Raw genomic sequence first — 16,403 nt, forward strand, 5'->3', positions numbered from 1 at the left:
ACTTTCACTTGTAATTTTCTCATGTTTTCTAACTGCTTTTTGAACATAAATGTCTTTTGATCAATAATGCTAAAAGCCATCTGTTTGGAAGAATGTAAGAAGTTTCTGAAAAATTCATCACCATTGATTGTGCCCATTTCTTTTCTTATTTGAATGTATTTATTCTGAATGCAGAGAGGCTGTTTAGAATTTGGATGCACTTTATTACAGATTCTCCCATTCTCAAGTGGGGAGATCTTGTATTCATGTCTCTCAAGTCTCAACAGTGCAAATAACTGTATTCTTAGCAATACCATTTCTATAGGATTCTGAAGTACGTGCCACTAAAGTATTCCATTCGATCATTATATTATATAGAAAACAAATGACATCACATAATTTAAATTGTAATTGTTATTTTCCAGTAGTGTACTAAGATTTATACAAGTAGTCCTTGACTTATGGCTACAGCTGGGACTGGAAATGCTGTCACTAAGCAAAAGTAGCTGTTAAGTGAGTTGTACCCCATTTTCTAACCTTTTCTGCTGTGGTCAGTAAGTGAATGAATGTGGTCATTTAAATGAACTGTGTGGTCATTAAGTGAATCTGGCTTCCCCATTGATATTGCTTTTCAGAAGCAAGCTGGAAACAGAAGTTGCAAACCGTAATCACATGACCGTGGGATGATGCAACCATGGTAACTATATGCTGATTGCCAAGCAATCGAATTTGGATCATGTGATAATGCGAGGATTGTATGACCTGTCACTATTCGCTTTTTTCAGTGCTAACATAATTTTGAATAGTCACTAAATGAACGGTCGTATGTTGAGGATTGTCCAATTAAAAAATCAGAATATCAACAGAAAGCAATTTTCTTAACTGTGCTGAAATGAATTTTTTTTTATTAATTCCTTTTTAAATAAATTTGCCAACAGAATTAAAGGTGTTTCTGTACTAAAAGTATTAGGAATTTCCGTGAATGAATATAATAGACAATTTTTTTTAATTAGGTTATCTATGTATTAGCCTTTTCCCAACCTGGTAACAGTAGTTGATAACTTTATAACACTGACACCATTGAATTATCAGAATCTGAAATCCCATGGTATCACCCACTGGAAACAATCATACTGTTTCTGTGGAGGACTTGTTGATACAACATGCTTTTACAGAGTTGCTAACCACTGATGGTATGATTAGGACCTGTATGTAACCTTCACCTAAATGGAGCTATTAAGAAACCTTAGACTGGTCTTTTGTTTGGAGTAGACGGAGTGTATGGCAAGAAATGCTCAACAATAGCTCTTAATAACTGAGCTTGTGATTATTTAACCATCCAAGTTAATGACTAACATTGTGTCTTCCATCAATAAACATACTTGTGTTAAACTGCCTATTGGGAATACAGGCAGAATTTAAAAGTGGCCAGTTCTCACTTTATATACTGTTTTGCTATGCCCATTAAAAAGGTGGGGCTTCAATTGCCCAGTCATGCTTGTCATTTTAATGCTGTTGATTTCTCAAAAATACCCCTGCCCTCTCCCCTCTTTGGAAATAAATGTTATTTATTTATACAGGCAGAAATGAAGGTCATTGCTCTTCCATTCTCTGCATATCACAACAGTGTTTGAACTGTATGTTCTCCACTGCATCTTTCCCCCTGAAATCCAGTTATCTTGCTGTATCATGACAGGAGATGTTGCTCAGAAGGATGAATAAATAATTCTTGGAGTATACACCAAAAGCATACACTTCCAAGAGAGTCACATAAAACATGAAGTTCAACTTAGCTGCTCAGTTAAAGGAAATAGGTACCTATATCAGGCAGCAGCAGCAGTATAGGAAGATACTGGAGTAGCTCATCCCCTTAGAAACAATCGCAAAAATATCATTTCATATAGTGCAAAAGATGGCAATGGTAAACCACTCTTGTATTTTACCAAGAAAACCATATGGATAGATAATATAAAATAATTGATGACACGGTACCAGATAATGGGCCCTTCAGGTTAAATGGCACTCAACATGCTGTGGAGGAAAACTGAGGAGCTTTCAAAGTACTAATGGTTTTTATGCTGCAAGTTCATAAAAGCCCTCAGGATGCTGAGTTGTTAATGTTGAAATGCAGACAGGGAGATTCTGTAGCGGCAAAAACATAATCTTCATGGAACATGGGAGTAAAAAGCATGAACATGGGAAAACAAAACGTAGCAAAAATTGAAATGAATCAACTGCACATTGAAAACTCAGGTATCAGAGAATTAAAATATAGTGGAATTGGATACTTCCATTCAGAAAATCGTAATTACTTACTAATGAGAACATCAAAAACAAAAAAGAAATAGTGTTGCTCTCATAGAAAAAAATATAGCAAGGATCTTACTTGGGTATAATGCAGTAAATGACCAAATAATATCAATTAGACTTTGCAGACAACTATTTAATATGATGGTTACCCAAGTTTATGCTCCAACTACTGATGCAGAAGTTGATGAGTTGAATAATTAAGGTCAATCTGAAATTGGTAGAACAAATAAGCAAGACATATAGCTTTTTCTTATAGGTTGGAATGTAGAAGTTGGAAATAAAGAAGAAAACCCATAGTTGGACCATATCGCCAAGGAAACAGAAATGAAGCAATGTGCAAATTTCTCCATTGCTAATACAATCTTCATTGCTAACACAATCTTCAAACAACCAATGCTATATACATCACCAGGTGGTATATACAAATATTAGACTGACTATATTACTGGTCCAAGTAATATAGAGGAAGATTTTGTTATAATGGTAAAGATGTGGCCAGAGACTTACTATGAAACAAATCACATGAGCAAGATCCAAGTCTGGCTAAAATGGAGGAACAAAGCCAACCAGTTTCAATGACACATCTTTGCAGGAATCGCATTGAAGTACAGAACTTCACTGATAGGGAACTAGAAGAATTGTGGAATTATATCAAAGATGTTATTAAGGATGAATGTGAAAACTTACAGCAAAGACCATAAAACCAGAAGAAAGCAAAGTGGATGTACAAATGGATGGTGGAAATTGCCATGAAGAGGAGAAGCCAAAGCCAAGGGGGGGGGGGGAAACGATTTCAAGAAGGAACTTATCAAAGAATTTCAGAAAACATCAAATATGGGAACAGATACAGAAAAACAAGGAAAATTTTCTAAAAGATCTCATACTTAGAAAGAGGTTCCAAGCTCAAATTGATATGCTAAAGCAGTGGTTCTCAACCTGTGGGTCGGGACCCCATTTGGGGCCGAACAACCATTTCACGGGGGGTCGCCAAACAACGCAGTCCGCCATTTTTCCCCCTTTTCCTTAGCTGTGCTACTCCCTTTTATTCTATTGGCTTTTGAAAGCCAATAGAATAGACTATCTTGAATAGAGTCTAATTCTATTGGCTTTCAAAAGCCAATAGGAATTGTCCAGGCTGTCTCTGCCCTGCTGAGCCCACCAAAAGTCCCATTCTGCAAACAGTGCTGCACCAGTTGAGTAGTCCTCGACTTACGACCGGTTGAGTAGTCCTCGACTTACAGCCGGTTGGGGGTCGCGGCATTTAAAAGGTTGAGAACCACTGTGCTAAAGGATGCTAATAAACAAATAGCAAGTAATTCAAAGAAGGTCAAACAAAAATAGGAAATTCTTTACAGTAGAGATTGTCAACATTCACGATACCTTAGAAGATACTCCCTATTTACAAGAACCTCTGAAGTTACATTAGTGTTCCGGTTATTATCAAGTTGGAAAGCAACAGGAGTTAGTGAAACATTTACAGAAATATGGCAAGCAATGGAACAAGAACCAGTGAAATTCTTACCATCCTATGCCAACAAATCTGGAGAATGACACTTGGTCAACAGATTGAATTAGCCTACATATAAATATCAAAGAAAGGCGACTTAACAGAGTATGCACACAATTGCACAATATTCTTAATTTTACTTGCTAACAAAGCATTGCTTAGAATTATCCAACATAGATTGAAAAACTGCACACGGAAAGGAAAATGCCAGAGTTCATGCTAATTTTAGAAAAGGCCAAGAAATAAGAGATATTGTTGCTACACAACAAAACAAGCCAAAGAATACTAAAAAGAAGTCATCATGTACTTCCTTGATTATAGAAAGGCTTTTGATTATGTTGATCATGTCAAGCTGTAGAAGGGGGTTAGAAAAATGGGAATCCCATATTATCTAATGCAGAACCAATACACAGATCAAGAAAGCACAGTACAGACGGAACATGGCAAAACAGACTGGCTCCAGGTTGGCAAAAGAATGAGACAGAGTTGTCTATCCTGCCATTTATTCAACCTCTATGCCAAATTGAATATTGAGAAAATTTGGTTTTGAAGAAAATGTGTGTGGTTTTAAAATTAGAGGAAGAAAATGAATAATTAATAACCTGGTTTATGTTAACAATGGACTTTGATAGCTGAGTATGCAAATAATCTGGAAGCTCTACTAAGGACAGTCAAGGACTGTCAATGGAATTACAATTAAATATAAAGAGGACCAAACTAATGATAACAAGTACAACAACCAGCAACATTGAAGATAATGAAATTGTTGATAGCTTTCTATGTAAGACCAACTACATAGAAAAGGAATCATCAATCAAGAAATATTTTGCAGATTAGCACTTTAATAGGCTGGTAATCACCATCAAAGCTGACACCAGCCAGAGCATAGAAAAATTGAAAGGAACAGTGCAAGAATGGAAGATATGGAGAGACATGGCCCACAAAATCGCCAAGAGTTGGACTTGTCTGAACAGGTATTATCATCATCACCATCATCATCAGGCTGGTAATGAAGACCTTCGAAAAGATATTCAGATGCTACAATATGTCTACACTTACAGAGACAAGAATTGTGCAAGGAATGGCTTTTCTTGTGATGGCTTAGGGAAGTTAAATTGTGGTATGTTAAAAAAAGTGCATTCAGACTTTTGAACTGTGGTGTTGGGAAAGATTACCAAGATGACTATGAAAAACTAAGAAAACGGAAAATGAAAAAAAGACGTGAGTGAACCGGCTCAAATTATCATATTTTGACATTTTATGTAAAACACAGCTCCCTTGAGAAATAAATTTAAATAAACAAACAAGCTGTAATGCTGAGAAAAATAGAAGAAAGCAGAAGAGCAGGATAATCAATCTCCAAGGGAGATGGGCAGTTTAGAAATAGGAAATATAAATACCGGTAAATAAAAAAGATAATAAATTAAAAAACAGAAGTGAGCTGGATGAACTTGATTACAGTCATGGAAGTGCACTGTGGGAAAGCATGAAGAACCAGACAGATCATCCTGTCTATTTATAAGTTTATCTATATGTCACTAAGAGTTGACAACTTGGTGACCCATAATCAACCATCACTGCACTTGGCAGCTCAAAATTATTTGATTTATTCCATGGACACTTGACAGATAAAGTATAGCACCGAGATATAAGTCAATCCTGTATATATAGCACATTGTATAACTCTATACTATCTCCAGTTTGGTTCCAATTCTATTCTGCTAGTTGGACATTTCTACATGCAAGGGCATTTTTGTAAGTATTCAAAGGAACAATCCCATTTGAAATTTCAATTCAAATTCCCATTTGAATTGTAGTACATGACTGTTGGCAATAGAGCTCCATTTTAATATAGTCCAGTGCCTCTTCCCTGTATGTACTTATGTATTTAACCACACTTAGAAAGCAACCCAGCCACTTGAGATTAATAGTTTCCTGCCTGAGCAGGGGGTTGGACTAGATGACCTCCAAGGTCTCTTCCAACTTTATTGTTACTATTCTTGCTATTATTATTATTATTATTATTACTTACATTCAAGGCATTCTTAGCAGCTTCTGCTTCTGAGCGACTATCAAAGCTAACGAAACCTACAGGCTGAAAGAAGAGAAAAATTAGAATGTTTCTGGAGTGTTAAGAGTCAGAATTATCCATGACTTCATTTGCTACTTTTAATTCAAAAATTAAGTAGAAAAACCTCATTTGAAATTTTGATGATACTCCAAATTAAACACAATTACATTGTTTTTAGTATCTTTAGTTCATAAGGTGGAATTGATTTTTGTTGATTAAACTTTGTTCTGTTCTAGGAATGCCCAAACATTTCATTTCTCATTTTTTCAGCGTGAAATTTCATAAAATATCCCTTGTCAAATGCTGGATGGGACTTTCCAAGCATTTTGGAAGCATTTCAGTTTTGAAAGTCACTGTCTTGAACTTGGAATTCCTCTTGTTTCAAGCTCAAGCTTCTTCCAAAATGCTCAAAGCATCTTGAATTTCACATTCAAGATGTCTGTTTTCTCAACATTTCATACTTGACATATTTAAAAATAAATATTTTGGACAATTCTATTTGATGTTACATTCTACATATTAAGTAACAATTTTAAAAGACCATGGTTAATTTTATTTATTTCACATTCTTGGAAACTTTAGGGGATCGTGCCTCCAAAATGAATCTTAAAGACCGTGAAATTTCCCATCTGTGGAAAATCATTTATCCAATATCAAAAGAATCAGAATATGAAAACAAAAGCAAATTAAACAAATTAAAAGGAAGAAGTGATTACTTAATTATTTCAAAATGCTTCATCTACAATCTGCATTTACCAAGAATTAAGACAGGAGTGTTGTGTTAAGACTAATTCATCAATAAAAACATTAAAGCAAGGAAGTATTTGTACAAGAGCACTTAATTTAGCAGAAACTACAGAACCAATCTTACTTCTGTTCTTGCCTTTTTACTTTCATAGTATTTAAACAGATTTAACCTAACAAGTGAAAAACAATCAAAATATTTAGGCTAGGTTTCTTATAAAGATTTTTAGACAAATTATATTTTTAAGTATTCTAGGACACTGGCTATGAAGAATGGCCTTAGATAATATAAATATTTATCCTTCCCTAAATGTGTCATACTGAGAGACTTGTCCCGGTGGAGAGTAAATACAGTTGGAGAAAATAATCAAGATTCAGCTATTCTGTTTTTATACCTAAATATTAGAAATAAAGATTTGGGTTTTATTGGCCAATAATGTCAAATTATCTATTTCTTTAAAATTTGGATTAGCTATCAAATGGACAACCCAAAAGGTCTTTATCCTTTTTTAAAATCATAGCAGCAGCAAATTCCTACATGTATACATTCCACTGCCGTCGGTCCCGTTCATGGAATTAAAACTATAAGAAGAAAATCTGCAGCCCTATGACAGCAGCCCCTGGCAGCTGCTGCTAGCAGCACCTTGACAGTTTCACTTTTAAACAATAGGGGTTCAGTCTGAACTCAGTCCAAAAAGCAAGAGACTTTCTAGGAAAGTTTAAAGATGAACTGGAAGAAATGCAAATGGAAGTGACAAAGGACGCCAACACTCTGGACCTTAAAGAGCTAAAACGAAAAAACTGAGGAAGAGGCAACATTAGGTAATGGCAGGTAATGCGTTTTCTAAGTTTTTGGTATAAACATCAATTTTAAGTCTAGTGTGAAATATAAATGGAGCAAATGCTCCTCAAAAAGGAAAAAAGTCATCTCAAAAAATTCAGACAAGACACAGTTTGTCTTTTAAGAAATGCGTATCAGAAAAAAGGATATAAAATATTTTATCTGCAAAAATGTATTTCAGTCAGAATTAAAAAGAGAAGTTGATTGTTTTATATGTAAACCTCAATTAAAACCTGAACTGATATTGACTGATATTTATGTGTTTATTTGTTCAATTTCTATAGCCACCTGTCTCAACCAATGACTCTAGGTGGCTTACAGTATAAAAACTATAAAAACAATTGGGCAATATGTAGGGTAGATATGTGGGATTGGAAATGATTTCCATGGAGTCAAGTCTTTGATCATGAAAATTTATGCTCCAAATGAGGATAAGGTAAATTTTTACCAAGAAGTTATGAACAAGCTAACCAATATGAAAATTGGTATTTAAGGGAAATTGGAATGGAGTAATTTGTTGTAGGAGATCAACAGTCTGAGCTAGAAGGCAGGGTTAGACATATCATGAATTTGCACAGCCACGAGGGATTCAAGTCCAGCTCCCCATGAATTCCTTTCACCCTTATTTACCACCCAATTAGCCTTGACCTTTAGATTTGACTGTTAGACCAGCACCAGAAGGCAAGACAATAACGGATGGAACCAAATCAAGGAGAAGCAACCTGAAATTGAGAAACTTCCTAACAGTGAGGATAATCAACCTGTGGAATGGTTTGCCTTCAGAAGTTGTGGGTGCTTCATCACTGGAGGTTTTTAAGAAGAGACTGGACAGCCACTTGTCTGAAATGACATAGGGACTCCTGTTTGAGCAGGGGGCTGGACTAGAAGACCTCCAAGGTCCCTTCCAGCTCTATTCTGATTGATTCTTGTGTATAGGTAACAATAATAAACTTTTCAGTGTTTTGAAATTAGGAAGTGTTACTGGTTCTTTGACCATGACATTTATCCACTGCAGGACAGTACCTCTGAGAAAGTTATTAAAACAGATAAATGATCAAAAATTTGTTTTTACATGATGAATAATCTAGAGCTTGTAAGTGCATGAAGATACAAAAATAGTGATGCAAAAGAATACACATTATTCTGAAAGACATAGATCTTTCTCAAGAATTAATACGTTTTGGATATCCAAGAATTTGGCTACTAGTGTGGATATACCGCCAAAGATATTTTCAGACCACAATACAGTGACTTTACTATTTAAAAGGAAAACTATCCATCTTTCAGATGGAAAGTAAACATTACTGCAAAAGAAACAGTAATGAAAAATTGTAAACAGAAGTTAAAGGCATTTTTATAGTAATTTTAATAAAGGTAGAGACTTAAGAATGGTTTGGGATGCAAGTACAGCTTTTATGAAGGGATATTTTATACAGCATAATAGTAAACTAAAAAAAAGAGACAAGAAAATGTGATTTTAGGTCAGATAAAAATGAAAGAATTAAAGCAATCCCCCCCAAAAAATTATTTAACTCCAAATTAAACTTTTACAACAGCAGTGTTTTTTGTTAATAGTAAGAGAAATGGAAGTAAAAATAAATTATACAAAAAAATTTGAACTTGCAAATTCGGGAAATGATTGACATATAAATTGAGGAACGTGAGAAAAATATTAAAATATTAAAATTAAAAGATAGAAATATTATATTAACAAAAAAAATGTCATCAGTGCTATTATGTATGATGATTTCAGCTGAGAAAATGAAGATGATTTTACACAACTATAATCAGTTTGGATTTTCACCTAAAAGCTGAGGGACAATATTAGGAACATATAGGATATTTTGGAATACTCACAATAACATAATGAAACGTAAACAGCATTGATTTTTTTTATGCAGAAAGTCCTCTGACAATTTTGAATTGGGCACTTTTGTTTAAAATTTTGAAATATATGGACTTCAGAGATAATTTTATCAAATGGGTAAAATTTATATCCCACAAAAGGTACAGTTAATTGTGAACTGAGAATAAACAAAACTTGTGAGTTACAGAAAGGGACTAAACAAGAATGCTCCTTGTCACCATTGCTATTTATTTTAGCTTTGGAAGTATTGAAGAGAGATAAGATAAGATGAGAGAAATGCTGGAATGAAGATTAAAAGAAAAAGACATAAATTACTAGAATTTGCTGATGACCTGCTGATAATTTTGGAAAACCTCCTGAAAGGAGCAGAACTATTTATAGAAAAACTAAAGCACTTGGGGTGTTAGCTGATTTTAAAATAAATAAAAGACAAAGATGTTAACAAAGAATATGAAACTGGAAAAACAAATGGAACTGATGGAAAAAGACGGTTTTAAGAATAAGAAAAAGTGAATTACTTGAATACGAAACATGAATGTAATAGAATAATTCTCGTTAAGACATGAAATGAAATTAAGGACATGATAAGATTTGTCATTTTGGGGAGAATTTATATGATAAAAATGAACATTTTGTTTAAGAATAATGTTTTCTGTTTCAAATGGTATCTATTATGAAAATTGATTGCTATTTAAACAATGACAAAAAGATATAACTAAGTTTTTATGACAATGAAAAAAGAAGAATTAAATATAAAATATTTCAACATGCAAAGGAAAGAGGATGGGACTCCTGATTTGAAATTACATTTTGTAGCCTGCTGCTTAGTCAGGATGAAGAATGGATTTTGCTAAGAAATAAGAGAATTTTAGAATTAGAAAAGCACGATTTGAGCTTTGGATGGTATGCTTTTTTTATGGTATGATAAAAGTTAAGGTTAATGTAGATTTTGAGAATTATTATGTTAGAAATGCCATAACGAGACTATGAAATAGATATAAACCCAGGCTCTGCCTGAAAATGCCTTTATGGGTCTCAGCATAAGAAGCGTTTTACAGGAAGGAAACAGTAGATGGAGAAAAATGGTTAACTTATTAAGAGCTGTTATAACAGGAACGTGGAGAGTATAAGATGAACTCAAAAGAGCAATTGACTCAAAAGAGGGATTTAGTTTTTAATGTTTTTTGCATGCATGGTTAAGAGAAAGATTTAAAGTAGATAATATGACATTTGGAATTGACAACAGAGGACAGATTATGAAGTTTAACTATGTACAAATGATGAACATGTAATTGCTAAAATGTAATTTAGCTGAAATTTAGAAATGGAAAAAGAACAAGTGATATACTATGATAAAACGGGCTAAGAACTTAGACACAATGCACTGATGGAACCATAGGAAAATACATGGTTAAAAGGACTGAAATTTACATTATGTTGTAAGCTAAAATATATTTTTGATAAAATGATGTAACTTTGGTATATGACTCCAGAAAAATGATCTAGAATGCAGAAAGGTACTTTAAATGCATGTTGAACAACAAGTATCATTTTTATCATGCCTAGTGAACTTGTAAAAAAGCCAGAAATTTCTGGGTTCAAATACATGCAATGATACAACAAATTTTAAAGATCAATATTCAGCCAAAACCAGAACTTTTCTTGCTGGGATTAGTGGACAGTCAATTAGAAAGGATACAAGGAAGATTATTTTTATATATGATTATTGCTACAAGACTATTATATGTGCAAAAATGGAAAGACTCTGACATGCCCACCATGGAGGAATGGTTGGTGAAGATGACAGAACTTGTAGAAATGATAAAATCAGCTTGTTTGATTAAAGGTCAACAACTACATTTATCAGTGATTGGAAATTCCTTATGGACTTCTTGCTGAAAAAAAAGGAAAAAAGCTTGTTTTATTGGTTTGAAGATTAGATATGGTAGCTTATGGAAAGAAGGAAATTATGATATAGCTTTAGAGACAGAGGGTGGAATATAAATGTATTTATAACTGCTGTCAAAAAGATGGGAAGTCACTTTTTCTTTCCCCCCTGCTTTTTTCTTTTCTATTTGTATTTCTCTTTCTATTTTCTTTCTTATTTTGTTTCTTTTCTAATATGTCTGTATTTTTTATCCTGTTAAAATGTCTTCAATAAAATTATATTTTAAAAAAGTGAGATTTGTATACATAACATAATCACAATCATACCTTCTGTATGTCAGTGGTCACATTTTGAAGATGGGCAGTGGGCGGGACACAATTTTAATTGTTCAAGTACATCTAACATACATCTCTAACACATCTTTAGCTCTTACTAATACTAAATCAACTAGAAAGACAGTAATGGGTTGAAATTGTGAGTTCAGTTATTCTGATTATTTTCAGTGACTTTTGTCACTGATATGTAAATCTCTGTGCCAAAATTTCATACCAACTTTACTGTTTATAATCTACTGCATCTTAATAACTTGCTATGATGTTTATGATGATGCATTTGTTCAATGTTAGCCTTACCTGCTTTGAAGTGAGTTTAATAAGAGAACCTTCATACCCCTGGAGAGAAAAATAAAAACAATATATGTACAAGATAATATACAAGTTCTTTAGATCTGTACATTTGAATATATCAACACTTTGTCACACAGTAATATACAGCATTCTTGGCTTTAAAAGAGCAGCTACAATAATTCATAAAAAGACCTAATTATTTCATAAGTCGTTAAGGCAGGCAACTTAACTTAAGGCAGGAACTTAACTTCATATTCAATATTAGGATAAAAAATGAGTTAAACTATTAAAATTATATACCATTACTTAAAAGTATTCATTATTGTTGGAACTACAGATACTTCTAACTTACTGACTGCAACTGGGATTGTTACCAAGTGCAGAGTTGTAAAGTGAAAAATGACATGATTGTGCCCAGTGTGATCACATCTGATGACAATTTGGCAGTTCCAGCCGGGGTCACATTAAGTGGATCACTGTGCGTTATTAAGTGTGACATCATGTGATTGCAAGTTTTGACTTCCTGCTGGCTTCCTCATTGGCTTCGCTTGTCAGAAGCTGCCTGTGAAGCTCACAAACGGCAAATCACAGGATTGCAGAGCGCTAAGATCTTTATAAATGCATGCCAGCTGCCAAGTGCCCAAATCACCACGACTGAGGGGGCGCAACAGTTGCAATTTGAAAACCTGTCATAAGTCTCCTTTTTCAGCACCATCATAACTTTGAACAATTGCTGAATGAGTGAGGATTATCTGTACTGTATTTTGAGTAAAGCATAGAGGAAAAAATCCTACAAGCAAGATCAAGTTTATCCCAAAGGTACTTTTTCCAAAAGACAACTTGACATTCTTGGGTTTTTTTTCTTTGAAAAAGTTTCCCTTTTCATCCAAGAAGATTCTTCAGGTCTTTTTGGATGAGAAGGGAAACATTTTCAAAGAAAAATAACCAAGAAAATCCAGTTGTCTTTTGGGATGATTGAGAATCTCCATTGATATGTTTGCTTTGGAGTAAGTTATTATACCATAGTGCTTAATTAACATGGGCATCCATTCCTAACAACTAAAAAGTGCCAAAATGACATCATGTGTGCCATGCTGTCATGAGCTCCACCATTTTGTACTTACATCATGATGCAATGCACAGGAATTTGCACTGCAACATGCTCATGTATTCAGGACTGTTCTATAATGCAAGGACTCTACTGCTCTGAAACTGTTGCTGCCCTGGGTTCTCTCCATACTGTGGGCTTGCCAATTAACTATTGATTCAGTTCCATTCCAGAAGAAATGCTGTGTAGAGAGTTTTGCAGTCTTTTCTTTCTAGATCTAGGGCAAAGATTTGCCCGCTGGTGTAAACAACTCCTTTGCCATGTCTGATAGCTCCCTTGTGAAGTCAAGCCACTATTTCACCATTATTAGGTATGATCAGTTGGGCACTTTTACTGCTGTCCACTTGGACCCGATGACCTTCAAGGTCCCTTCCAACTTTATTATTATTATTAAAAGTACCTAAGGAATCACACACACACACACACACACACACATTGCAAACACTGATAATAAAACAGCTACAATGAGGCTAAGGGCACAAGCGAACTGCCAGTTCTTCTGCATTTCGACAGCTATCTGGGTAGCCTTTCCCTTTACCCCTTCTCTCCTTTGTTGAAACAATCTAATATTTTCATTCTTACTATGTAATTCACTGGTGTTGCAAATTGTCCCCAAGTGTAAAGGCATGTGGGAATGACCTTGAGAGACAAGGAGGAAGCTAAAGCCAGAAGAATGATCAGATAAGACACAGCTTAACCCAAAGAAGGAATGAGGGCATGGCAAATGTGTCAGAAGGGATCCTCTCTAGTGTTTTGAGCTGTAAAGGTGACAAGGAGAAATGTACTGTCAGATTTGCAACATTCATTTCACCTTATGAAATTTGCAACACTCATTTCACCTTATGACTACCTTATGAGGTAGTCCAGACACCCAATGAAACTGTTCTACTTTATTGGTATTAGAGTGTTACAGTGTTATTAAAATTATTAACAGAATCTTGCAAGTCTGATTCTGTTTTCAAGCCTTAATAAAAAGGCTGTCCGCTAAGAATACCAATATTTTTTATTAGATTTATCTTACCTTTATTACTTTATAAATAGCTCAAGTCAGCAAACATACCTAACATTCTTTCCTTCTCTTATTTTCCGCACAACAACCCAGTGGTGTGTGTTAGGCTGAGATAAAGTGACTGGCCGAAAGTTACCCAGTCAGCTTTCATGCCCAAGGCTAGAACTTAGTGTCCTGGTTCCTAAGCCTGAGTTGAGGATGAGTACTAGGGTTAATAGCTGATGTAACAAGGGCACCCATGTTTTTTTAAAAAAAGTTGGCAAGCAATGCTACTACAGGAAAAAAAACATTTGGGGGCTTCCCATTAATAGAGATTGTTAATTTCCATCTTTCCTGAGGCAAACTTGTAAAAGGCATGTTTAAATGGTTTAGAAAGTACCATGTGGAAGATACAATGGAAGATACCTCAAGTATTAAGAAACTACTAATGGGATATATATTAGGGATTTGCAAAGCATTCAAAAGAGATATTTGACAAAGCAGGGGAGCATAAGCAAACCACTTCCCTGTGAAGTGTTAAAGAAACCAAGTCTTCTGCAAGGTAAAAGGCTTGCAAAGCATCTGGCAGTTTTAACATTTCAAAGAGAGGTGCTTTGTTGTTTCTAACACATTTGGTGAAACACTTCTTTCAAATGCTTTGCATAGTCATAATAGTATGCGTATTATGAAGATGTCAAACAGAAATGACACAAAAAAGAATTTTTTTCCCATGATACTCACTCGAAAGGGGGTGGTAGGGAAATGTAATGAAGTGGATTAAAAGATTTCATTATCAAGAAAGATGATTTTATACATATATAGGCTAATATTATGCTTTCTATAAATGAAAATGAGATTTATCAACCCAGAACACACCAAAAATTGTGTTAGATTTGTATGATTCAGTTGCCGGTATTAGAAAATAAAAAAAATAGTAGAATATGCACATACACCTTTGAAGAATATATGGTAGCACATAAAATATGTGACATGTCATTTACAGACATTATGAACTCTACCTAATCTTTATCATCGGTAGAGGCTCATATGTGTAACTTGGAGCCTTCCTCACAGCACTGTTAATATTTATAGTCATTTTGAGGGGGGAGCGTTTGGCCAACTTTCAGTCTCTTTGAAAGTCCTTCTAGCCAAGTTTTCAACTGAAATAAGATATTACAATTAACTGTATTCCAAACTTTTTAAAATCCAGATACCAGGAACATTGTATTCTCCTGCAGGAGAACCCTGTCAGACATTAACGTGGAAACATGCCATTTATAATAACAACACAAATCACAATGTTTCTATAAATAAGCACACTGACTCTTGGGCTCAGTTTTTTCTTCCAAGGCTGGTAGTCAAAGAAAGTACCTTGAATGGCCTGAACAAGAGATAGAGCTCTCGAGGTTTGATATCCAGGGGCAGACCACTGACAAAGAGTGTCCGTACCTTCAAAAAAACAAACAAACAAAAAATCAAGAAAATGAAAGCAACTTTCTGCAAATTTACTCCATATAAATCAACAGTAAGGTGTCAATTCTTCCAGATTAAAGCTTCTCTCTCTGCAATTATACTTTCTTACTATAAATGAATGCACAAAGCTGAATTTCTTTCTGAAAATGATTTTCACTTGTTGACTCCAGTAGACAAAATCCAACCAACAGATTTGCAGTCACTGCTATCTCCAATTCTTATGATTCTGTTACATTCTCTTGTGTTTCTATAGCATTTCACATAAGTAAGCAGGTTGAAAAAATTGAACAAACTCTCCCCATCGATTGGGGACATATATGTACTTAAAGCTATCTTGGCTTATCAAATGATGTTTCCGCAACTTAATTCAATAAATTTTCACAGAACTATTAAGCAGACTTGTTGAATTTATAATAGGCATATTGAATATATATTCCCGTATGTATTCACTCTCCTTCTTACATTTTTTTTCTAGATTATTTGAAGCAATAGGTTTTTTTTCTGAATATTTAGAAATGACTTTAACTAGCATGAATATGGGAATTTGTGTGGCGCTGCTGCATATTACTGAATACTACTGTCATTACAATAAGTCTCTATTTGGATAAATAAATAGAGATGTCCCTATTTATTATTTATTTATAACATTTTTCAATAATACTCTGCTGCTTTCTGCAATGATTTTACTCTACCTTACAGAAAAGATGTGCAGCTGCTTTAAGAAAAGAAATTGTCAGGCTTCCAGTTCATTTCCTGACTTATGATTTCTACTGTTAGCAACTGATCCTCAGAATCTGTTCTAGTATCTGCCTTAAGTACATTCCAAACTCCTAAAGGGCCTCTCCAAACTCTGCTCATATCCAACTGTGCAAGCTGAAATGCCCCGTTTGTACCCTGTTTCACCAATGTCCTCCAGCATTAGGAAGGTGCTTCACTTAGTACATATCTACACATTAAGTTGAATATTTTGACCTAATTGGTGCTGCTTTTTTTTTTTTAAA

At 34.4% G+C, this 16,403-nt stretch overlaps 1 protein-coding gene across 1 annotated transcript in view; it reads right to left on the reverse strand.

Annotated features, from left to right (window-relative positions):
• RBPMS (RNA binding protein, mRNA processing factor) overlaps positions 1-16,403 on the reverse strand; it is an 83,352-nt gene that overhangs the window by 49,746 nt on the left and 17,203 nt on the right. The window contains exons 3-5 of the mRNA XM_039333537.1: positions 15,301-15,378; positions 11,840-11,878; positions 5,829-5,891 (exon numbers count right to left, since the gene is read on the reverse strand). Of these exons, the coding sequence (XP_039189471.1) occupies positions 5,829-5,891; positions 11,840-11,878; positions 15,301-15,378 (180 nt within the window). The remainder of the gene's footprint in view (positions 1-5,828; positions 5,892-11,839; positions 11,879-15,300; positions 15,379-16,403) is intronic.

Source organism: Crotalus tigris, unplaced genomic scaffold (assembly GCF_016545835.1).
Source record: "Crotalus tigris isolate CLP2741 ecotype Arizona unplaced genomic scaffold, ASM1654583v1 scf7180000024506.7606697, whole genome shotgun sequence".
NCBI lineage: Eukaryota > Metazoa > Chordata > Lepidosauria > Squamata > Viperidae > Crotalus > Crotalus tigris.